The sequence below is a fragment of the Pseudorca crassidens genome, chromosome 17 (assembly GCF_039906515.1).
Source record: "Pseudorca crassidens isolate mPseCra1 chromosome 17, mPseCra1.hap1, whole genome shotgun sequence".
Classification (NCBI taxonomy): Eukaryota; Metazoa; Chordata; class Mammalia; order Artiodactyla; family Delphinidae; genus Pseudorca; species Pseudorca crassidens.
The window spans coordinates 19029858-19056078 of record NC_090312.1 but is presented as its reverse complement, the minus strand read 5'-3'; the positions used below and the strand labels follow the sequence as shown (position 1 = coordinate 19056078).

The following is a 26221-nucleotide window of genomic DNA, read 5'->3' as shown; positions in this document are numbered from 1 at the left end:
TTAGGGTGATCTCACTGAGACATTAGGCAATCCCAAGGTGGGAATTCTTTGGTCCTTCCCCTAGTACTGACCGTATTTCTAAAAGAAGGCTCAATTCTGCTATCTGGCTTCCAGAATGGTGGAAGTTCTGTAGGTGAAGAAAGGTAAAGGGCCTCAGTATTCACTATACAAGCATTCACTTAATGCAGTGATATTCAACTCCAACCCTAAGCTCTGTCCTGTATCTCCCAGGCCAGAGGCATTTTGTTTTACCTTCTCCAGAGAATAACCACTAGTCTTCTGGGCTGGGGAGAGGACAGTCGTTTGCCTGAATAGAATAAGAAGGGTCAGGAGCCAAACTGCTTCTCAGGTAGACTTTCAACCTCCTTTCCTATTTCACCTTCATTTTGTTTGCAGTGCCATCCCAGAGTCTCTTGTCAGGGGCTATAGTATAAATTTTGCTGCTTCCAAGCTTTCCCTATTGTTTTTCTCAGCTTCCGTAACAATTGAGAGTCTGAGGTCTGTTACCAATTGTTCATCTGCTTTCCTGCTTTCAAGGTTTAGTTGCTATTGTCTCTTCTCTCAGACATTGGTTCTTGTAGTTTTATGCTATTTTTAAATTTATTCTCATTTCATGGAATTTCAGGAGATAATGAAAATAAATGCTTATGTCCAATTCACCATCTTCAACAAAAGGGATTCTACTTCTATTTTTAGTCTCAAAGGCTTCACAGTTTTTCCTCAACCTTCACTGTAACCCTCACTTGATTTGTTTTTAAAATGCACTGGACTGTCTTAACTGACCTTCACATTTCTGGCAAGCCAGATTAATGAATGCTCTCCAATCCTCCTGTAAAATACGTTATGGATGCACATGCAGGGACCAAAAAGCTACCCTTAAGTTTATCTGTACACTTCTGCTCCCACCAGTTGAGCTGTGTGTGCTTGCAGGCGTCAGTTTATTCCACTTTAAAGAAAGAGAGGCTGGAAATAGTAGTTGATACGTTACGGGTGTGGATATATAGGAAAGACATAATGGAATGCTAATGAGCCACATCAAAAGTTAATGAATGAGTACACATAGTTTTAATTTAAAGTGAAATATATATGTAAACTTTACATTAATGTAAAGTAAAACGTATATGCTTTGTGAGTATCATTTTTGTTATGATTCTCTGCTTTAACAGCTTCCTCAGTTAAATGAACAACTACTGCCCAATGTATTGGGTAACACCTTGTTTTGAAATAACATAGACATGTCATTATATCCTATGGATCAAATGTATGATTCTGCCATGTTGTCTGCTGAATTTTCACATACTTAACTAAATAATTGTTTTTGTTTAGTTCCAGATGTTGAAGTGAAAGGAGAGAGTTCTAGCTATTATCTCTTGTTACAAGGTAATGGCAACAGAAAGTGTAAAGCCACATTGATTCACTCAGCCAACCAAATCAATGGCTCATTTGCACTCAGTTTAATTCATGGAAAGATGAAAGCAAAGACAGAAGAGACCAAACTGAGTAAGTGTTAACTTTAGGTGGAAAACAAAACATTTTTACATTTCTTTGTGTACATACTTAACTTTTAATGAACTTATTGTCTCCAAACTCCATTTCACTTTCAGTAAATTTACTTTTATTTTAAATATTTTATAACATATTTGGACAGTTTAGAGTGCAGAGAATTAATCCCTTATACATTATACTTAATAAAATTTAGTAGGCCAGCCTTTAACTCCAAATAGGAAAATTTTTAGTGTTTTCCACTTTAAACAAGTATTATTTTTCTAGAATTTATTTCTTATTTTCACTTACTTTCTCTCAAGCGTCTCGTTCTATTTTATTGCCCATCTTTTTATTTTTCTCTCCAAGCTCCATGCTTTGGTTACCTATCACTGTATGACGAACTATCCCAAATGCAGCTTAATAATGACGATTTACTATAATGTCTCATAGTCCTGTAGGTTGACTGGGCTTAGCTGGATGTTTCTGTTTTGAAGATCCACATATGACTGCAGTCACACACAGCTGGGGCTTCAATCATTTTGAAGACTTAACAGGGCTTGGTGTGTAAGATGGCTCTTAACCCGCACGCGTGGTGCCTGGGTTAGGATGGCTGGAACAGATGCGAGCCTACTTCCTCTTCACGTGTCCTGTCCTCCTGGCCAACATGGGCTTCCTCACAACATCATGGTCTCTGGGGAGTCTGATTCCTTCTATGGTTGCTAACTGCTCTTAGAGCAGTTGTTCTAAGAAGCTATAAGGCTTCCTGTGACCTAGCCATTCATTGTCACTTTTACTACACCTTATTAGTTACGTGAGGCCAACCTAGATTCACTGTGGAAGGACTGCACGGCGAATGAGTGGCAGGAAGTGTGATTCACTGGGAGGCCATCTTTGGAGACCAGCTCCCATACTCTGTCTGTGTTTTGTGTAAGAGTTTCAATAGCCAAGCAGGTGGAAGAAAAGGTGGTGGAAGGAATTCTATTCTGCTACCTAAATTCTCTCAATTTAAGAAGCAGGTCAAAGTTTAAAATGCAAAATAATTTAGTACACTTATTTTCTGCTGCTCAATTATTATTATTTACTTTGAAATATGCAAGGTCAAGAAAGATGAGTAATTGACTTTTAATTATGTTATAACACATTTCTTGAGGACTGAATATTGATTTTTGTTACAAATTGTCTTTAATACTGGCTTTTTTCTGTTTTTCAGGCTTTCCTCTTGACCTCTTGTCACTTCCAAATTTCTCTGGGGAGCAGCTTATACAGAGAGAGAAACAGTTAGCTAATGTTCAGGCTTTGGCTTTGAAAGAATGTCTGAGTAAGTAATGATTGGTGCATTTGATTCTGGTGTAGGAATATTGACTTGTTCAGACCTAAGGCATTGTTATTTTGTCACTTTTTCTTATACACTTTGTCTTTTAGATATGATATTCATTTGTAGAACTATTTATTTATTTGTTACACTGAGTCTTAGTTGCGGCTTGCCGGCTCCTTAGTTGTGGCACGTGGGTTCCTTAGTTGCAGCACACAGGCTCCTTAGTTGCAGCATGCAGGCTGCTTAGTTGTGGCATGTGGACTCTTAGTTGCAGCATGCATGCGGGAATCTAGTTGCCCGGCCAGGGATCGAACCTGGGCCCCCTGCATTGGGAGTGTGGAGTCTTAACCACTGCACCACCAGGGAAGTCCCTGTAGAGCTGTTCTTGATAGAGGTGAGGTAGGGTAGAAAAGGTCTGTAACTTTTTTCCCACCAGATTCAGTGTATTGCTATTGTACATTGCTTTTAACATTTATAATAATATTTGTCGAGGAAAATTTTGTTTCTCATTATTTTTAACTGTATGCTAGAAAAGACACCTAAGTTTTATTATTCTGGTTAATGTAGTAATTTTTACAAAATTTCTCTTTATATCTTTTTGGCTATACTGGAGGATAGAGACTGCAAGTAGAAGAAAATACAAATCTAGAGAAATTAATATGTTAACGTGAGCATTGATCCTTAGACTTTAATCATAACTAAGCACATTTCACATACTGAGTGAAGTTGACATTATGGATTTTTCTTTATTCAAGAAATTGACACTTTTTTAAGGGTCGTTATTTAAGGTTTTTCCTCTATTACTAAATGTTAACTTGGTTATCAGTCTTAACATTGTTTTTATAAATAATCATTCATTAGTACCTAATCTGGACTTATTTTAAGCTAATTGATATAGAATTTCTAAGAAACTAATTCAAATTGTGAGGCCTCATTAGTTGCATATAGAAAAAATGATTATTAAGTAGATATATTATAAAATGAAAAATATCACTTTTTTTTTTTTTTGGCGGTACGCGGGCCTCTCGCTGTTGTGGCCTCTCCTGTGGCGGAGCACAGGCTCCGGATGCGCAGGCCCAGCGGCCATGGCTCACGGGCCCAGCCGCTCCGCGGCATGTGGGATCTTCCCGTACCGGGGCACGAGCCCACGTCCCCTGCATCGGCAGGCGGACTCTCAACCATTGAGCCACCAGGGAAGCCCCACTCTTTTCTTTAAAAGCATTTAAAAAATACCTTGGATTCAGTATTTTGTTTTATTCAATGGAAAATAATTTTAGAATACTTGGTCTTGATTATTCATATAAGAATTATCTACTTTTTCAATTTTACAAAGGTAATTGTGTAGTCTTAAACTCCTTGAACCACTTTTTTTTAACTATGAAAATGATATTAGCTCAAGGAAAGTATAATTAGGAAAGGCAAATTAGTTTCAATAAAAGGTACTACATATTAACCCAAGGGAAAAAAAGTAAAAATAAAGTTACCATATGATCCAGCAATCTGACTCTTAAGCATGTATCTGGAAAAGGTGGAAACTGAAGGGGGAGAGGGAGGTCCAAGAGGGAGGGGATATAGGTATACATATAGCTGATTCACTTCATTGTACAGCAGAAACTAACACAACACTGTAAAACTATTTTACTAGAATAAGAAAAAAAAAAAAGATACATGTACCCCAATGTTCATAGCAGCACTATTTATAATAGCTAAGACATGGAAGCAACCTAAATGTCCATCAGCAGATGAATAGATAAAGAGGATGTGGAATATTACTCAACAATAAAAAAGAATTAAATAATGCCATTTGCAGCAACATGGATGGACCTAGAGATTACCACAATAAGTGAAGTAAGTCAGACAGGGAAAGATAAATATTATATGATATAACTTACATGTGGAATCTAAAAGAATGATACAAGTGAACTTATTTCCAAAACAGAAAGACTCACTGACATAGAAAACAAACTTACGGTTACCAAAGAAGACCGTGGGGTAGGAGGTGGGGGTGGTGGGGGGTGGATAAGTTAGGAGTGTGGGTTAGCAAATATAGACTACGCTACATAAAACAGGTAAGCAACAAGGCCCTGCTGTAGAGCACTGGGAGCTGTATTGAGTACCTTGTAATAACCTGTAATGGAAAAGAATCTGAAAAAGAATATATATATATATATATTTATATTTATATGTATATATCTGAATCACTTTGCTGTACACCTGAAACTAACACAACAGTGTAAATCAACTCTACTTCAATTAAAAAGAAAAAGGAAAAAATGCTGAAATACTAGTATTTTTGTGGATAAAACTCCTTTATTTCTAACATCTGCTAGCTTAGTGTTATTCACTTCTTGACTTTGTTCTAGCCCTGCTAAACCCCCTTTAGGCTTTGATTCTTTGCCATAAGCCTCTGTCAGCTCTTTAAACTGAGTTCCTTCAACATCTCCCCTCTCTTTCATCTTCACCTCTCTTCCTTACCCTTCCAACCAGAAAAACTGTGAGAGTGGAAGAATGGGCAGCTATCTGAAGTTGGTGTATCTCTCCTTTGGGTAAGAAGAGTTAAGCCCAGTAAGGCCATCCCTCCTGCTTGGTTGGGAAGGGAAATATAATTATAATTAGGTTGTTGCCTAGTAGTTGTGATTGGAAGCTCTGCTGGGGGTGGGGAGGGGGAAGAAAGTGCTAAATAAATGCTGAAAATGTAGAAGTTCCCAGCATCTGAGCTGTAACACAGGCAGCAGCTGTAAGGATGCCACAGCACTGGGCAAGGGCAAGTAGGGGGCCTGAAGTTGAAGGAAGCCTCAGAGCTAGTAGCTGCTGGAGACATCAGCTCTGGGGGTATCCATGTACTGGCCAGTTTGTAATCTAGAGCATTAAATCTTGATTAAGATTAATGATCCAGTTAATCTATTTATGATGGAATTATTTGCTTAACCAATCTCTCCTCTACCCAGAGAGTTAATAATGAATTGAAAATCTGGGGACAAAGATGCATCTGTTTAGATTTCAAATATCTCTAAAGACAGAGGAGAATGACAACAAAATGAAGTTTCCAATGTAAGACTATCTTAGTGTCTATTTCAGTGATTTTCAAAGAAGTGAATATAAATATAAAAGTATTTAAATCGATACAGTTAATTTATACATGATGAAAACTGATATAATAGGAACAGTTTTCTTTGGGAAAAAAATTAACATTTCAGTATCAATACAGATTGTAGTCTTTGCTGGAAAACAAAAAGTTGTTCAAATTTTTTTTGAAAATTATCAATAAGACATGGAGTAAACTTATTCTTATCTCCCCCACTGTTTATCTGAGTATACTGCATCAGAACAAGCAACTGGAAAAATCTGCATGAAAATTTACTCACATTAATGAGGTACTCTGTTTTTTAAAATAACACAAAAATCAAATAAAATTTCTGTTAGGGTTTAATTTTTTAGAATAATTTATTTTTATTAATTCTATTCTTAAAATTTATATCTAATTTTTATTTATTTGTTTATATTTTTTATTGTAGTATAGTTGCTTTACAATGTTGTGTTAATTTATACTGTACAGTAAAGTGAATCAGCTATATGTATACATATATACCCTCTTTTTTGGATTTCTTTCTCATTTAGGTCATGACAGAACACTGAGTAGAGTTCCCTGTGCTGTACAGTAGGTTCTCATTAGTTACCTGTTTTATACATAGTATCAGTAGTGTATATATGTCAATCCCAATCTCCCAATTCATCCCCCCACACTTCCCCCTTGGTATCCATACGTTTGTTCTCTTCTTCTGTGTCACTGTTTCTGCTTTGTAAATAAGATCGTCTATACCAGTTTTTTCAGATTCCACATGTATGCATTAATATACGATATTTGTTTTTCTCTTTCTGACTTACTTCACTCTGTATGACAGACTCTACGTCCATCCATGTCTCTACAGATAACCCAATTTCGTTCCTTTTTATGGCTGAGTAATATTCCATTGTATATGTACCACATCTTCTTTATCCATTCCTCTGTTGATGGATATTCAGGTTGCTTTCATGTCCTGGCTATTGTAATAGTGCTGTAATGAACATTGGGGTCCATGTGTCTTTTCAAATTGTTTTTCTCTGGATATATGCTGAGGAGTGGGATTGCTAGATCATATGATAACTCTATTTTTAGTTTTCTAAGGAACCTCCATACTATATCTAGATATAGATGTATAGATATTTAGATATAAACATTTAGAATGATATATAAATTTTATAATTTATGTTTTACCTGATCTTTATAATTTATAAATTTTGTATTTAGAAATATTAAGTATCTTGTTTCACTGATTTTTAAAGAAAAGGTTTAAGAATGCTGAACAATTTTTAAATAAAAAACTGTTCAGTGTGATACAAAACAAATACCAAATAGCAGTATTGACATTTTGCTCCAGGATTGTGGTCACTACTCTGAGTTTCCCACATCTTTTTTAAATCTATAGAACCCAGTGCAGCCCTGATTGGTGGTCCATCTGCTGATACTTTTAGATATTTTACACTCTATTTTTCTTAGTTAAGTCCTGAGTTATTACTAGCTTTCTTAGGATAAGCATTCTTTTGCTAATTCGTTTTTAGACTTTAGTCCAGTATTTTTCTCCCAAATCTTTATCTGCCACTTGTGTTGCAAACTCACTTGTGTAGAGATTATTTTTCACCTAGGTAAATTATCCTGCTCATAACCCTATTAAACCTTATCTGTTTTCTCTCTCTATTGCCCAGTCATCAAGGTCAATAGGAAGTCATATCCTGCTCTTCAGATTGCCCGTTATTGTAATATAATTGACAGTTTTAATAAGCATAGGTCAGGTTCATTATTTAAGTATATTTTTAGCATTAATAAAAATTTGGGGCTAATTTCTGTAGCACATTACTTACTGTGCATCTTTCAGATGAAAGCAAATCTTTGACAACTTTTCATTTTAGATGGCTCCCAGAAGATGGTAAGAAAATAAAAAGCTTCAACTGAAGCTTCATCTTCACTAAGAAAATGTAATAAAAGCAGCATTTATTACAACTCTTACTTTACCATTACTAATGTTCTTGACTGCAGAAATCATGTGTTACTTATTTTGGATCAGAACTGGATTGAGCCTGGCAACATCCAGGTTGGTGAGGTGGGATTTTACAGAGGCGTCCAGCTATTCCCTTGTATTATTTATGTGCCAGCCTCACACAGTGTGATGGAATATGCTTTACTCCTCTGTATCTAAGGGCACAGCACAGTGCTTTGCAGACAGTACATACTCAATAAATATTTGTTGAATTGAATTCTCTACGAATTTATAGTTCACTATTTTATTATAGAAGAAAATGTTATTAGTTCAGAAGTGTTTTAAAAATGAAATATTTTTATAAAAGTAGTACATGGGTATAGTTAAAAATTTCAAATGCTATTGAAAAACCTAAAATGGAAAACAGCAGTGCCCTGCCTTCTCCCTATCTTTCTGTCTCTGTCCACAGGCAGCTGCCCTCAGCTCTTCCGGCTGGTTTTCCTTGACCTTTCCTCCAGCTTTATGAATAACATATGTATGCTGTTATTTCTTGATTTACCAGTTTTAGACATTATCTTAATGCCTAACTATGGAACTGAATACTTAGCTTTCCCACATCAACTTCCCTTTCCCTTTCCATCCTTTACAGTGAAATCATGAATTGGGGTTAAACTAATGGTTAGTTTTAACATTTCCTCCTCCCTCTGTCCCTCCCTCTTCCTTCCTTCCCTCCTTCCTCCCTCCCTCCCTCCCTTCCTCCTTCCCTCCCTCCCTCCCTCCTTCTCTCCCTCTCTTTCTTTCTTTCTTTCTTTGTTTCCCTCTCTCTCTCTCCCTCCCTCCCTTCCTTTGTCTCTTCCTGTCTAGCTATCCATCTACCTACCTACCTATGTACCTATGTATAAGTTTACTGCTGAGTCATGTAGTATATGATGATGGTCAACTCTCCTTTCTTGTATAATCTTTTTTTTTTTTAAGGTTGATAATCACCTTATTTTTAATTTGCCCATTCTTCTGTACAGGCAAAATACTGTTATGTTTTCCCAGAGCCTCCAACATTTCTGCCACACATCTTATCAGTAAATTTATTGCATGTTCAAACTCAGTAGTTCCTTTTTATTTCTCATAGTTTTTTTTTTTCTGGAGTGTTTCATATTTTACTGTATTTTAGACAAAATGCTTCCTTAGACCTACTGACATCTTAAGAGACTCCTGTTTCCTCTTCTCTTCTTTTGGAATCTCCTGTTTTCTAGACCCCTTGTCCTCCCTTTTTCTTTGAATTCCCCTCTTGTTTGGTTGGAGCATATCTTGCAGTAGCTTCCTGAGTAAAAGTTCATTCATGGGGTATACATTTTTCAAGCTCTTGCATGTCTGAAAATATCTTCACTAGATTGATAATCCATATAGACTTCCAGGTTAAAAATTGTTTACCCCATTTCTAAAAATTCTAAAATTCGTAGAATTTTGAAGACATTGTCCCATTGTCTTTTTTTTTTTTTTTTGGCCACGTGGCACGGCATGCGGGAGCCCTGACCAAGGATCACACCTGTGTCCCCTACAGTGGAACAGCAGAGTCTTAACCACTGGACCACCAGGGAAGTCCCTATCCCATTGTGTTTTATGTTGCTGTGTTCCTGTTGACAAATCTCATACTAGTCTTATCCTTTGAAGTGGCCTATTTTTGGTTTCTTTTTACCCCTTCTAGAACTTTTACCTCCAGAAGCTTTGTCTCTGAAAGCTTTACTCTGAATCATAATGTGCGTGTTCCCCTTTCCCCCCCTCTCCAATGTATTGAGCTGTGTATTTTTTTTTTTTCTTTTTTTTTGGCGGTACGCGGGCCTCTCACTGCTGTGGCCTCTCCCATTGCGGAGCACAGGCTCCGGATGCGCAGGCCCAGAGGCCATGGCTCACGGGCCCAGCCACTCCGCGGCATGTGGGATCCTCCCAGACCGGGGCACGAACCTGTGTCCCCTGCATCGGCAGGTGGACTCTCAACCACTGCGCCACCAGGGAAGCCCTGAGCTGTGTACTTGATGAGCCATATCAACAGAAGATTCACGTTCTTAAGTCTGAAAATTTTTACCTCTGTAATAATTTTTTCTCCCATTTTCTTTTTTTCTTTCTAGAACTCTAATTAGTTATATGTCAGCTTTTTTTGGACAGAATGCCTGCTTTTCTTTCCTGTTTCCATATTATTATCTCTTCGTTCTAGTTTCTGGGAGATGTCTTGCAGCTTTTAAAAATTTGAGCTCTCATGTGATTAATTTTAAAAAATATTTTCTTGTTCATTGACTTCCTTTATCAGAGCATCCTGTATTTGTTTCATGAGTATAGTATCTTCTCTTATTTCGACGAGAGTATTAATTATGGCAAGTTTTCTTTTGTTCCCTGGAATGTTTTTATTTCTGCTGGGCTCCTGTTTTCTTTTTGCTTGCTTTAGCCTCTCCTTTTCATCCTGGACTTTTTTTTAGCTTGGAGGGGCCTAGTAAATAATACCTGTTTTCTCTCCCAAATTTGGAACCAATTGAGAAATAAACTTAAGAAACACACTGATGGAGATAAATTACAGATAAATTACTGAGTTGAAGGATATGACTTTTTAGATCTATGGTGGGTTTTCTTCTACATATACCCAGAATTGAATTTAGCCCCTGAATGACAGCCAGAGCGGGACACCTGCAGATCAACCCTGACCGGGCAGGGCCCTCACTGCATTGCAGAGAGTGTGTATCCTAAGAACTTGCTAGCTCAGATGAAAGTTGGAGAGGAAAGGTTTAATCAGAACGTGCCTAGTTTCTTCTCCAGACTAGCTCAGTGAGTGATGGGAGGGAAAGGGGAGCTGGGAGCATTACTGAATCAAAGTCCTTACACGTCTAAACATAAGACCATGGAAATGCAGAGTCCCTTCTCCCCTCAGTACCTTTCTTTAGATGTCTAGTGATTTTTTTTCTGTCTGTCCTAAGTGGGAAATTTTATGTCTCACTATAATGTAATATCTGGGAAGCTTCAAGAGTGGTGGAGTAGCTACTTAACATTTTGGTTGTGAGCTCCTATCCTTAATTCCACTGTAATGTCAGTATCAAGCTCTTTTCTATGGGGGCATTCAGTTTTTGAAAAGGAGAATCCTTTAGTCTTTTCAGTGGGGCATTTGTAGCTGCTAGCTTTCTGGCCCTAGGGTTGGAGTCTGACCTTTCAGGATGTAGACTCTTACTTAATCTCTTAGTTGTAACTCCAGCATCAGTACCACCTTTTAATGTTCCTGACATTCTGCAGTCTGAGACTCCTTTTCTGTTTCTACCCAAAAAAATGAGAGCAGAGTCATCTGGCTTGAGGGCTGGAGGCTAGATACAGAACGTCCATGTGTGTCTAGTCTTGTTTTAGCTCAGGACCTTCCTGATACCTCTGCAGGCACCCAAGTTAACACTTCCTCTGCTCTGCAAACTCTCAGTTACCACTCCAGCATTATCTTATCTTCCAAAATTTGTTGAAAACTGTCACTATTTATTGTCTTCTTTTGTTGTCCTCTTTTATTCCTCTGTTGTGATTTTAAGTTTTGGGTGGGAGAAGAAATAGATGGAAGTGGCCAAACCACCACATTTAACTGAAAGTCTTACAGGTTTTATTTTCACATAAACACCAACATAAGGCTGTTCTTCATGCTCTGCAGTGTATTCCTGAAAAGTTCCGTAAACTTGCCTTTACCGTTGGTCACCTTTTAGTGTTAACAAGTCACTGTATTTCTGTTTATCTCACAAAACTGGAAATTCTACCGTTACCTTCAAATGGGACTAAATTGAAAACAGGCCTACCCAGGAACGTTGATTTGCTGGAGAGATTCATTTGTTTTATTTTTGAAAATATTTCCCATAAAAGACTAGTAGATGAGCTCGCAAGGCTTTAAAATGACAGTTATATTGTTAATCATATTGATTTGTTGTCTTACAGAAAGGAGAAAGTTAGCAAAGCAGCCAGAAGTACTTTCTGTGGATGAACTCAAAAGTCTATTAATACTCACAAGGGAATGCTTTTTCGATCATTTTGATGCTATTATCCCTAAAACAAGTCTAATAAAGACAGACAACACCTCCAATAGGTTAAATGGTAAGTTTTCTGTTACTTTAAACATTAGTTCTTTTTTGTGTGTGGCATTTATGATGGTTATTTATTATTAAAACTAATAAAATATATCAATCAAATAAAAATCTATCATAAATTTTAATAGTGATATATACTTGTATATACAAGTATGTATGTATATATAATAAGCTGTATTTTTCATCATTTAAACAGTAGAAATTCTCTGATAATTTCTTTCTTGAAGCATGTTCAGTATAATTGTTTCTGAGCAGAGGGAGAAACACTTTAAGGTGATTCCCCTTAAAACTGTTACTAAGCTACTAGAATGGATGGATTTCCATTAAGCTATGTTTTCATAAGATAAAAAAAGTAGAACCTACTCAGTAAATTTAATATAGTTAAAAGTACATATAATAAGATGCTCCACATTTGCCATTTATTATAGCAGGAACAGTACCAAGCTTCTACTGAGGGAGCAGGAAATAATTTCTATATTAACTTGCATTTCTTTCTGTTTTCCTGGTTTCCATTCTTGTGATGAATTTGAATAGAGTGAAGCTTTTCAAGATCTAACAAAGAAGCATTTGAAGATTGCCTGGCATTTTAAAAGTACAGGATAATTTTTTTGTTTTTATTCTGTGAGAATCATTTTTATTCGTACATTAATAAGAAAATGACCAAAGAATCAAGTTAATAATAATGTTTGTTGAGTGCCTTTTCTCTGTTTGATGCCATGAAGGCACACAAAGAAGTAAAAATTTGGGTCCTTGGCTTTCTACAGGCTTATGATCTGTTTGGAAAACAAAATATAAATACAGCATCTAGTGCCACATTTAAGGGCCCAGGCTTCTGGAGATAGACTGCCAGGGTTTAAATCTCAGCTTTGTCACTTGTTAGCCGTATGTCTTTGGGCAGGTTATTTAATCTCTCCATATCTCTGTTTCCTCATGTTTCAAATGGGGATGATAATATTACCCAGTTACTAGGGTTATTATGAGGATTAACTGAGTTGATACATGTAAAACACTTAGAACACAATCAGTGCCAAAAAATTGTTACCTGTTGTTTGTATTTTCATTATCACTATTGTTAATATCAGTACCAAAGTTAAATAGTGCGTAGTAATCTGAAAGATGTTGGAGACAGTATAAGGTTACTTGTAAGTGCAAGATATGTTCAGTAAGTGAGAGAGCATGGCTTCTTGGTTATAGCATGAGCTCTGGAGCAATACTAACAAGGCTGAATCCCAGCTCTGTACCTTACTCCTGTCTTTTAAATCATCTCTAGATTACTTATAATACCTAATACAATGTAAATAGTTATAAATACAATGTCAATGCCATGTAAATAGTTGCCAGCAAACACCAAATTCAAGTTTTGCTTTTTGGAACTTTCTGGAATTTTTTTTCGCCCAAATATTTTTTATCTATGGTTGCTTGAATCTGTGGATGCGGAACTCGTGGATACAGAGGGTCAACTGTACACCTACATGCAAATTACAGCAAAAGAAGCAGCAAGGTCAATTATATTTCATATTCTGACCCATTATTTGCAACCATGCACACTAGGAGTTATTAGGAATTGTTAGGGTTATTGATCCGTTTTTTTTTTTTTTTTGTGAAAACTCTAGCATGTGTAACAAATGAGAGTATAGACATACCATTTTATTTACTCATTGCCATAACTTGCTAAAGACTTTCATAATGCCAAATGTGATATCTGAACTCAAAAAACAGTGTCCTTTACCTGGGACTGTTGGGGCACATAAACACTGCATAAATGACTTTTCTGGATAATGCTATAAGATCACAATTTTCTGATTTCAAATACTTTAATAAGAATCTTCTAGTGTATGTTTATAATTCTTGCCCTATTAATAAACACAATCTACCAATTATAACCTTTTTTTGGTGATTCATTCATATTTTGAAATGTAAGGCTATCATGGCCTGTATTCATTAGCCACATATTGTTATCTGAAATATTACTTTCCTTTTTGTTTGCTGTGATTTATGATTTTGTAGGGCAGTTTTTGTTTGTTTGTTTGTTTGTTTTTTGTGGTACGCGGGCCTCTCACTGTTGTGGCCTCTCCCGTTGCGGAGCACAGGCTCCGGACGCGCAGGCTCAGCGGCCATGGCTCACGGGCCTAGCCGCTCCGCGGCATGTGGGATCTTCCCGGACCGGGGCACGAACCCGCATCCCCTGCATCGGCAGGCGGACTCTCAACCACTGCGCCACCAGGGAAGCCCTGTAGGGCAGTTTTGAGTCCTTACTTACCTTTTGTATCACTTCCATTTCTTTGTTTCTCCTGTAAAGTAAAGCACTTTTTTTTTTTGTGGTACGCGGGCCTCTCACTGCTGTGGCTTCTCCCGTTGCGGAGCACAGACTCCGGACGCGCAGGCCCAGCGGCCATGGCTCACGTGCCCAGCCGCTCCGCGGCACGTGGGATCCTCCCGGACCCGGGCACGAACCCGCGTCTCCTGCATTGGCAGGCAGGTTCTCAACCACTGCGCCACCAGGGAAGCCCCTAAAACACTGTTTTAAAATGAAGTGGTAGGGCTTCCCCAGTGGTCCAGTGGCTAAGACTCTGTGCTCCCAATGCACGGGGCCTGGGTTCGATTCCAGGTCAGGGAACTAGATCCCACATGCAACAACTAAGAGTTTGCATGCTGCAAATAAAGATCCTGCATGCTGCAACTAAGACCCAGTACAGCCAAATAAATAGATATTTTTTAAAAATAAATAAATAAAATGAAGCAGCGTATTTGGTTTCTCAGAGGCTCCTTTTTGATTGTCAGCATGGCTCCGTGTCCTGCTTGCCACATAAATAAAATATTGTATTTCATTTTATTGTAAGAATTAAGTTATTCCCCAAAAGACATGATACATATGAATGTTTGCCTATCCATTCCTTAATATTTAGCCTGTGTCACTTATATTTATGTAGATTGTATAGTCAAAGTTAATAATTAATTATATTGTAATATTTAGGAATAATTAATGTTAACTTTTATTTAAAATGGCTTGTATTCTTTGTGAACACAGCCTGTAACTGTTCAGAACTGCTAATGATTTTTTCTTTATACTTTTTTCGAAAAGCCATGCCAACATTATAAAGTAGATTATTTCATCATAAAGCTCATTATTCTATAAAATAGTATTTCACCACCCTTATTAAAAAATGGGAAGTGCTATATTTGGATGGTCTTTGGTTGGGGCAGTCCAGTATAGGCATTAAAAATATTTTAAGCTATTTGACTAAATAGTTTAATAAGTAAAGGAAAAATACTATGCAGTTGGCTTCTGTTTTCATTTATGATTAATTTTTTTCTTTTTTGTTCAAAAATTTCTTACCAAATCATTATCACTTTGTAAGACCCCAAACTATAAAATGGGTATTTTTGTCAGGGTTGATGGTTAGTCAAATAGCTAATGTCCAGTAATTTTCAGTCAGTTTATTAGTGTGTAATAGTTCAAACAATTTAAAACACCAGATAGTTTTTGAATCCAAAATGTAGTACAGTTAGTTATTTTGCCAGTGTTAAAACAGTTGGGATGTACTCATAATTTATAATGAGAATGGAAGGTGTCCCTGTATGTTTTTGATGAGAATTGCAGTGTTATCAACAATCTCAGTGTTAGTTCATTGAAGCATACTGGCTGGAAAGATAAGCACACCCTTACATATAATATTTTATTAGTGGTAGAATAATATTTAACGTTAGCGATTTACTTGAAAATGTGTGTTAAGGCATCTTACACTAATACATAGTGAGAATTATTTCTAAAGTAACCTTTACCTGCAAACATCGTAAGTTATTTATGGTATTACTGTACTTTTGAGAATGAGGTAATCTCTCTTTTTTTTTTTAATGATTCTCACTTTTTTTTAATATAAATTTATTTATTTATTTTTGGGCACTTTTGATTTTCGTTGCTGTGCGCAGGCTTTCTCTAGTTGCAGCGAGCGGGGGCTACTCTTCGTTGTGGTGCGTGGGCTTCTCATTGCAGTGGCTTCTCTTGTTGCGGAGCACAGTCTCTAGGCACACAGGCTTCAGTAGTTGTGGCACGCGGGCTCAGTAGTTGTGGCTCGCGGGCTCAAGAGCACAGGCTCAGTAGTTGTGGCGCACGGGCTCTAGAGCGCAGGCTCAGTAGTTGTGGCTCACAGGCTTAGTTGCTCTGCAGCATGTGGGATCTTCCTGGACCAGGGCTCGAACCTGTGTTCCCTGCATTGGCAGGCGTATTCTTAACCACTGCGCCACAAGGGAAGTCCGGTAATCTCTTTTAAAGATATGAATTTCTCAGGATACTGGTGATAATTCCTCTTTGTAGTATGGAAATCACATAATATATCCAGTATATTCTCCACAGAGTTGTCTCCTTTCCATTTAAAACTAATTTCACAAAAATAACAGTTATGCTTTCATTCCATATGAGTTTTTACAGTGCTAATTTATCTTCTGAATTCTAGCTCATAACTTTTATTATGAGGAGATAGTAAAATAAAGCTTAATACTGATTTTTTTTTTCATTTCCAAAAAACTTTTCTATGGTATTTTGCACAGTTCAGGCCATCAGAGATATCCTTAATAAATGCCCGAGGTAAGTACTGTACAATTAATCGAATTTGCCTTTATACACATGCACATGTGCACACACACACAATGTATGTATGTATCTACATACATTTTTATATAGCAAAATTCAGTATGTTAACACCTTTCAGTACTTACATATTTCTCTTCAGATTCTAATCCAGTGGAACGTATTTCTTCAAGTCTAGTGGAAACCAATCCTCTGGAGTGGCCAGAAAGGCATGTTCTTCAAAACTTGGAAACTTTTGAAAAAGCTAAACAAAAAATGAGGTAATATTTAAATAGCTCAGTATTTTTTAATGACTTTTTAAATCTTAATCCTTGTATTTATGAGATATTAGTAGTTTATGGTTTTATTATAAAAGAAATATATGCTTACTATAAATCCATAGATAGATAGAGCACTACAGAGTAGTGTGTCCACGAAATGCTCTTTTTCTACTACCTTCTACTTGTACTTTCTAGGTGTACATAATCACAGTTAACATTTTAGTGGATGTCTTTCCAGACCATCTTCTATAGATATACACAGGTATATGAATATGTAAGAAAAATTTAGACAATACAGGAACATGTAAAATGAAGAAAGAGTACTCTTCTTCTTTGAGCTATTTTAAACTCTTCCTGTTTTACATTTTTATGTTTGTGTAGTATCTATTAACTATCTCTAAGAGGCAGAGTTTATTTTTGTTTCGTTTTTGGTTCAATACATAGTCGGCACTCAGTACATAATTGTTGAGTGGTAGAATAATGGAATAAAGAGAAGGGATTTGGCTCTCTTGCATTGCCCTCCTCCAACTCACTTCCCCCAAATCACATTTTTATCTTTAGATCCTCTGCTGATAACATTTATGACTTGCTATAACATTTGTGACTTGCTATAACAACATTTTGTTCATAGATGTCAACAGATTTATTGAGTACCAACTACGTGTCAGGCTGTCCTCTTAGAGGAGTAACCAGACAAGTAAATGTAATACTTATAAATTACTCTATGTGTAATGACTGAAACAGAGGGACTGAAGGAGAGTAATTTTACTTGCTGTGGGCGTGGAGAGATGAGGTGGATGGTCAGGGATGGCTCCCTGAGGAGGTTACATTGGAGCTGAGACCTAATGGATAAATGGGTGAAGCACATTCAGTCACACAGGACCTTATAGGTTTTCATACAGACTCTGGATTATATTGTAAGTGCATTGGTAAACTTTTGATGGATTTTATACCAAAGAGTGACGTGATCTGATTTTGCAAAATCACTTTTACTCTTTCGTGGCGAATAGATTGTAGGAGGAGGATACTAGGAACGGACAGATCAGTTGGGTGGCTTTTTCTGTAGGCTGAGAGATAACTTTGATTTCTAACTAGAGTAGTAGTGGAGAACAAGTTTGGGATATATTTTGGTGCTTATTAGCTGGGGAAAAAACCTTCCTGTGATGGACTGGATGTGGAGGACAGGGAAAGAGAGGCAACCAAGACAGTTTAGATTTCTGGCTTGAACAGCATGTGAGTGGTGTTCTCACTTATGGTTTGGGGAAGATTGGAGAGAAGTTGGAGTAAGGACAGATTTGGGGAGAAAAATCGAGAGTTCTGCTTTAAGGATGCTAAGTTTGCTCTATGGCTTATGCAAGTGGACATGTTAGGTGGATCAGAGGAGAAATCTGGAAGTCAGTTTGCAGTTGTCATTAAAAGGGTTTTTCTAAATACATGCTAGTGCATGAGATCACTTGGTGAGACCATGTAGAAAAAGGAAAGAGGGCTTAAGACCATTCCTTGAAGGTTTCTAACGTTTATAGGTCAGGAGGGAAATGACAATCTAGAAAGAAGGTTGAGAAAAGGACAGGTTACCCGTAAAAGAACTTGCATTTCTTGCCCGTGATTATTTATTTTTTTCTAAATGTCTATTTATTTCTTTTTATTTTTGTTTGTATTGGGTCTTTGTTGCTGTGTGCAAGCTTTCTCTAGTTGTGGTGAGCGGGGGCTACTCTTCACTGTGGTGCACGGGCTTCTCATTGTCGTGGCTTCTCTTGATGCAGAGCACACGCTCTGGGCGCAGGGGCTTCAGTAGTCGCGGCATGTGGGTTCTAGGGCACAAGCTCAGTAGTTGTAGCGCACGGGTTCAGTAGTTGTGGCTCGTGGGCTCCAGAGCACAGGCTCAGTAGTTGTGGCGCATGGGCTTAGTAGCTCCGTGACATGTGGGCTCTTCCGGGACCAGGGCTTGAACCTGTGTCCCCTGCATTGGCAGGCAGATTCTTAACCACTGCACCACCAGGAAAGCCCACCCGTGAATTTTAGATTGTATATTTTAACTTCCCATTGTGAAAGGGGAGGAAATTAACATCTCTACTTCTCTTCACCATTTATCCTTCTTCTTTCTCTGGCACCTTATGTTATTTGCAATAGGCAATTTTTTTTTTCTTGAAGTCATTTTTCTTGCACCTCTCTGACTTGCTACTCTGATTTGGACTGACCCTTTCTACCTGCACAACTGTTATCCTGGTATTTCTTTTGAATACATTTCTAGATTAGAACTGCATTTTCTTGGATCTCGTATCTTAATGAGAAGTCAGATGCAACATGGATTTTTGTTCCTTAATAGGTATTTTACCCTGTCTGGGACTTTTAGAATTTTCTATTTTCCATAATGTTCTGAAATTACATGAGGCCATCATGGTGTGAACTATTCTGGTCTCAAGCCTTTTGTCTTTTTTTCAGCTCTGGGAGAAGCGAGAATTCTACCATTGAACCACCAATGCCTTACGGCTCCGGGAGATGTTCTTCTATTATTTCTTTAATAGTAGTCTTCCTTCTGTTTTCTTTTTTCTTCTCTCTTCTCTGTAATATCTGTTTTAACTAATTTTAGATGTCCTGGATTGATTTTTCATTCAAATTTGATTCTTCTCTCAATAATCCATTTCTTCATCTTTTCTGCTCTACATTCTAGGATATTTCCTTGACCTTCACTTCCATCGTTTCTATTAAATTTTTGGCAGCCATTTTTAAAATTCCTAATAATTCTTTTTTGTTATCTACCCTATTTTTTTCATAGCTACCTGTTCTTTTAATAATGAGAATTGAGAAGATACTATAAGAATATTAATTGGAGTTTTCTTTTAACTTGTTTTATCTGTTCCTTAAATGATCCTTTCGATCTGTTTCATTTGCTCCTCTGGTGTTTTTCTCTTAGGTGTAGTTCTTTAGTGTCTGGTGGCCCTTGATTCTTCATAGCTAAGAATTTAGTACTAGGCTATGTTATACTGGTAGTTGCATACATTTTCTCTATATATGTGTAGTTCTGTTCCCTACCTGCTCACACCTGAATTAATGCTGGGGGAGGGGAGATATAGGGCCCCTGGGGGTATCAAAAGGCAGGTAGCCTTGGTCCTTTACCCATAACTAAAATAATGAGGCTTTATTCTGGGGGCTCCACCACAAACAGTAGGACAGGCACATAGTTCTGGATTTCACAGTTTCGGTTTTTGACTTGGAGGTAAAAGCATGGGGATAAGATGTGGTGTGGGAGGGTCGTACTAGAACAAGAGTTCTAGTAGAGTTCTGAAAATATGTCACCTGATTTCTGCCTGTTGCCACTCCAAGCTCAAGTTTAGACTCCCTCTGTGGCTTTGTGGGATGGAAAAAAGAAGACATGTTCTACCTTTTTTGTAGGTTTCTCTCTAATTCTTGTTGAGGCTCTTGTTCTAGTTTATTCCTGAAATTCATTGAACTCTTTGGTCCACTGTTTTTCCTTCTTCCTTTTTTCAATCCTATTATAGACTTAGTGCCCAGTACTTCGATTTTTATTTGTTTGAGTGGAAAGGTTAATGTGTATGTTTAATCCACCATCTTGAACTAGAAGAAGCTTGCTTGTCATTTAAGTCTAGCTCAAATAGCACCTTTCTCTTAAGACTTTTATAAATGATGCAGTTAAAAAACTGTGTTATTACTTCTTTCATGAAACTTATTTTATTGTACCTTTTCTACCTCATTCTACATTGGTGTATTTATCTCTTTTCACTCTCCTCACCTTCTTTCTCCTACTTCAAGTCATACCTCTACACAGTTGAGAGCAGTGATTATGAGTCTGTAAATTATCATCAGTGAACTCTTTTTTCAGTACCTTACAATGATAATTGCAGAGTAAATGCTCAATCAATATTTGTGGACACTTCAAAATATGGGAAAATACCATCAAATTCTTGGCTGGGGACAAAAGTTATGTTATATATTTTCATAATTTGTTTTGTGTTAAAGCAGGTTCAGCTGGAATACAGGACCATTACATAGTGAAATTTAAAAGTCATAAGAATTTGGTTTTAGACAAACTCAGTCACCTGTTGTGTGACTTTGTTGCCTCATCTTTAAGATGGGGATAACAATCCCAGTTCTACTCCAAAGCTGTGAAAATTTAATGAGATAATGTATGAAAAAATACTTTGTAAGCTTGAAAACAATAAACAAAGTGTTGTCAGTATTTTTTGTTTTGTTTTTAACCTAAGACATATCTTGATAGTATAATTCATCACAAACTGGGCTTTTAAATTGCTCTGATATTCTTGTGTCCTGGGTTCTATGTAAATGCAAAGTATACATTTCCCCATTGCAACTGGCTTATAAAATGATTGAGAGTAATATTCATTAAGATTTTGTGAGTCACTATTAAAGAATGGCCACACAGAAATTAAATTAAACTCATAATGTAGTTCCTGCCCTCCTGGAGTATAAAGTTCAGAGAAAATATTTAAGTGTTTTTCTGTTTGACTATTTTTATTAGATTTATATTTTCAATTTAAAAATAAAGGGAGGGCTTCCCTGGTTGCACAGTCGTTGGGAGTCCACTTGCCAATGCAAGGGACATGGGTTCCAGCCCTGGTCTGGGAAGATCCCACATGCCATGGAGCAGCTAAACCTGTGTGCCACAACTACTGAGCCTGTGCTCTAAAGCCTGCAAGCCACAACTACTGAGCCCGTGTGCCACAACTACTGAAGCCCATGCGCCTAGAGCCCGTGCTCCACAACAAGAGAAGCCACTGCAATGGGAAGCCCGTGCACTACAACGAAGAGTAGCCCCCACTCACTGCAACTGGAGAAAACCCACGCACAGCAACAAAGACCCAGTGCAGCCAAGAATGAATAATAAATAAATAAATAAATAAATAAGGGAATAGGAAGAGGAAAGAGGCACTGTCATGTTTAGAAATATGTCTAAAGCCATAATGTCAACATTTTAATCATAAAATTATCAGTAAAAATGCTTGATTTGAGTGCTTAAATAATCAGGAAATAGTTGAATTAATATAAAGTCAGGAAATTAATGTTCCGTGTAGGTATTGAAAGATTTTATTTTTGCTTTGGTGACAGAGTAATGTCATGATCTGTGACTTGATAAAACCTTTAGCATTCTCTGAAACTATTTTCCTCTTTACCGTTTTTAAAACTTTCTGGAACTTTTTGGGTTCATAGAGTTATAGAATAGAACAAGTATCTAATTCAGAATCAGTCTAGTTCTGACTCTGTCTATTTATTGATTGATTGATTGATTGATTGTACGCGGGCCTCTCACTGTTGTGGCCTCTCCCGTTGCGGAGCACAGGCTCCGGACGCGCAGGCTCAGCGGCCATGGCTCACGGGCCCAGCCGCCCCGCGGCACGTGGGATCTTCCCGGACCGGGGCGCGAACCCGTGTCCCCTGCATCGGCAGGCGGACTCTCAACCACTGCGCCACCAGGGAAGCCCTAATCCACTTTTAATAAATCTACATAACATTTTTTTCTCAGAACTGGTTCATTACCTCGTTCATCTGAACAGTTACTGGGCCACAAAGAGGGTCCACGGGATTCAGTCACATTATTGGATGCTAAAGAATTGCTGAAATTCTTTACCTCAGATGGATTACCAATTGGAGATCTTCAACCTTTACAGATTCAGAAAGGGTAAGTTATAAACTTACAATTTCAACTAATTTTTAAGCAATCATTTAAAAAACACATGGCATCTCATTTCTCCAGTTAATTAATGCTCTGTGACACTTTGACAAATTCTACAAGTTTGAGCCCAGCATTTATCAATTGGCCTTAATCCTCACATTTTACCTTAGCCAAATGTCCTACTGTTTTGTAGTATTGACTGTAAGGGAAACAGGAATAATAAAAGCAACCTCAGCATATTTCTCTTAGAAATCAGCTTCTACTTTGTATACAGATGACAATACTTTTTAAGAAAAAATTGTAATTTGACTTGCAAATATTTTTAAAAATTCTCTTTTCTGTATCACTCTCTAGTTTTGATTTTGCCACTACTTACCGTGACACTGTCAGTTATGTCTAATAGCAAAAAGGACAGCCTTTCAACTGAAGAGATTGGGGAAGTGTAATAAAAATGCTTTCAAAGCTATACCATTACCAAGGAAGAACTCAGTGTCTACATGAATAATTTACAACTAATTTGACTTCCAAGAAAACTTCCACTAAGTTACTAATTAATTCTGGATATTACTGAAGTTTACTTAATTACAGATAAATTTATGGCATCATACCCTTGTGAGATTTGAATAATTTGTTCACTACCCCAATTTCTTTTTTCTATTCCATTATTCTGAGAACCTTCCAAAGGACCTTAAGAATTATAGAACATTTTGATTACTTTTTCAAAGCTTGTTTTGGCAAATATTGAATTTAAGGGTTAATTTTGGAAAGGATTTATTTGAAAATAGTTAGCTCTCAAAACTAATGTTAGAGCATATTGCCTTCATGTGTGTGTTCACTAAAGAGAGAGAGATGGGGAGCAACTTTGAAAACATGAGGATCTTAATAATTTGGAGTCTTAATGACTTAATGATCTTAATGACATAAAAATAGTGTGATTTTAGAGTAATTTTCTTTTTCTCATAGCTTTGAGAGATTGATAGTCTTTTTTGTGGGAGTCAAGAAAGGGAAGAACTATGTACACATTTTCATCTGTTTAGTTATTGGATTACTGTCCTTCCAAATCATTAAGCGTGAACTGGCAGAGTCAGATGGGTTTGCCAAAACTGATTATGTAGGTTGTACTCTTTTTGACCAGAATGTCTTTCTAGCTGCAATGTCTAGGGGAGATGCTATTAATTCTTTCTGTAGTTTACCAGTGATTTATTTAGGGAAGTTTGCTATAACTCCTTGATGTTAGTAAAGAACTGTGTCATTAACAAATATATCTTCTATTAAAATTAAAGTTGAAGGATGAGCTTTCATGGTAATGAATCAAGGACCTGCAGACTTTTATTAAATGTCTACCCATGCAAGGAACCACCGAAATGCAATACTAAGTTAAACAAAGTACAGGAGTGACTCCTATATATACACCAGAGGAATATTAAACATTGACAAAATACATATGTATTACAGTGTTACCTTTAGAAAGAACAAGGTGTGAGTAAAATTAAACAAAAATAGATAGAGCTGCTTAGAGAGATTAAAATAAGAAATGGAAGACAACATGGCAAAGGAAAGAAGTGAAATGCTAGGTACCTAAATAGTTCTATATTACAAAATTATTCACTTTAATAATTAGTCATCAGAATACTGGGATCATTGCAATTTATTCATGTTATTTATTCAGAACTGTTTAAATGGATGCATTGAATATAAATTCTGGTTTTTGGGATTCATTAACTTGCATATGTCTTACATTTTAATGTAATAATTTCAAGCGCTTATCTTAGTACTCAGAGATAATTTTTAATTTTCGGTGGCATATGGGCAGTTTTCATTACTAAAGCCAAGGGGGGAAAATGTGATAGCCAATTTATTCATGGTACTCTACTATCTACTTGTTTTTATGTATACCATTTCTAAGTCTTCTGAATTCAAGCCCCTGGTATTTCATTCTGCCTCTTAACTGTGTAAAGACCACTTGTATAATTCTCCCATTCCCATCTAACCTGTTCTGAGCTCTAGGAACATGATTCAGTTCATTAGAACAGTACCTCCCAACTCAGGAAGAGAAGGAGAGCACTTATTAGAACAACTAGGAGAGTTTAACCTAATTGCAGCAGGCTTCTTCCTGAGATTTTGATGTACCCCTGCAGGTCTAGGTGTGGAGGGGTAGAACATGAATATTTTATGTAAGCTCACCACATGATTAGTTCCAACATACCTGCTGATTGGAAACTTACTTCAGAAGAAGAACTGAAATCAGCAGTTAGTCTTTTTATCCTCTGATATTTAAAAGGTCACTGATTCTTAAAGTAGGTGTCAAAATGACTTCATTCCCAGGCAAAGAAAAATCTGCATTCCCCATGTGGTTATAGGAGGAAGTAAATACTTCTTTTGCCACTAAAGATTGGAGTTTGACTTTATTCCCCTAGAAAAAAGAATTTAGCTAAATTCATAAACATTTTCCTAAACCAAGAAAAAAGTATTCTTCAGGAATAATGCTGTTTCTTGAACTTCCACTAGAAACCATTTTCTATTCTTGATTTAACCATTTCTCAGAATAGTTTTGTGAAGTAGCATGGTAACTTCCGAAACTTGGGACACAGAAAATGTAAGTGACAAAACCCATGGGCTTAACCTCACTTCATTTCCTTCTTTGTCCCATATGAGATCCAGTTATAGAGAAGGAAGTCAGATTTCCTTCTTTAGACAGTTTCTTGAACTTTCTCTTCATCACTAAATAAACTTTAAATACAAATGAAAAACTTTTTGTTTCAGGGAAAAGACTTTTGTCCTGACACCAGAACTCAGTCCTCGGAAACTTCAGGGTTTACCTTTTGAAAAAGCCTCAGTATGTCATTATCATGGAATTGAGTGAGTTTTTAACTTTCACTTTACTCTTCTGTGTGTTGTTGATGTAGCTTATCTTAGGTGAGTGTGAAGAGTGACTAATAAAATGATATAAATTGGGACAGAGAAGCAAAGAGTAAGTATGTCAGAAAAACCTCAAAAAACTAAGCAGTACATACACAAATAATTTGTCTTCTGTTGGAAAAAAGTTATTTGATGATTAATCAGTTTTACATTTAAACATCCTATTATTAGTTACTAGATATTTTAGTCAAAATTATTTTAGTCCCTACATTGTAAATGTGTATTTATACTACTGGTCACATTAATATTCCCTGGTCATTGTAATTGCTCAGAAACTGTTAGATAAAATGCATTCTCATTTGCAACATGTTAATTATGTGTACATTTTTATGGAATTCTAATTGACCAGATGAATGAAATTTCCAAGGATTCTTTTGCTTAGAGGTATTAGGAGTTCCGGAGGTCATGTGCACATCTACCATTTTCACCAGGACAAGAAATGGAATGATAGAGATAATGTATTTTAGGTTAAATTTTCAAGACCTTAGTGACAACAGGTCATTCTAGGAATGTTTAGGTTTCTTGTTATGCTTAAATAAGATTTATTTTATTTAAAGAATATGTAAAGTTATGTCAAATTTGATACTAGAAGCAAAAATTTTTGGTTATTTTTGAGCATCAAAATTAAACTCTCCGTTAAAGTCAGGGGCAAGAAAAAGATACCTGCTCTGACCAATTTTTTCTTTTTAATCATTTTTCTATATGTTCTAGCCAATCAGTTAAAATAAGGAAAACTAAAGAGTTTAAAAGAGTTACATGTAGTAAAACGGATACCAAAAGGTTTTTTTGTATTTGCTTTTTATTTTGCAGAGAAGAGACCTGAAAGACTTACAAGTAGTAGAATTTGGTAAGGTAGCCAGTTATAAAATACATATAAAAGACACAAGTTTTCCTTTAA

At 36.7% G+C, this 26221-nt stretch overlaps 1 protein-coding gene across 2 annotated transcripts in view; it reads left to right on the top strand.

Annotated features, from left to right (window-relative positions):
• MTBP (MDM2 binding protein) overlaps nt 1–26221 on the top strand; it is a 76511-nt gene that overhangs the window by 37024 nt on the left and 13266 nt on the right. The window contains exons 12-17 of one of the 2 annotated variants that reach the window (XM_067711384.1): nt 1327–1500; nt 2696–2803; nt 11758–11913; nt 16637–16754; nt 22255–22410; nt 25168–25263. In XM_067711384.1, coding sequence (XP_067567485.1) covers nt 1327–1500; nt 2696–2803; nt 11758–11913; nt 16637–16754; nt 22255–22410; nt 25168–25263 — 808 coding nt within the window. Of the gene's footprint in view, nt 1–1326; nt 1501–2695; nt 2804–11757; nt 11914–16615; nt 16755–22254; nt 22411–25167; nt 25264–26221 lie in introns of both variants that reach the window. The other variant, XM_067711383.1, reaches the window with a different exon arrangement.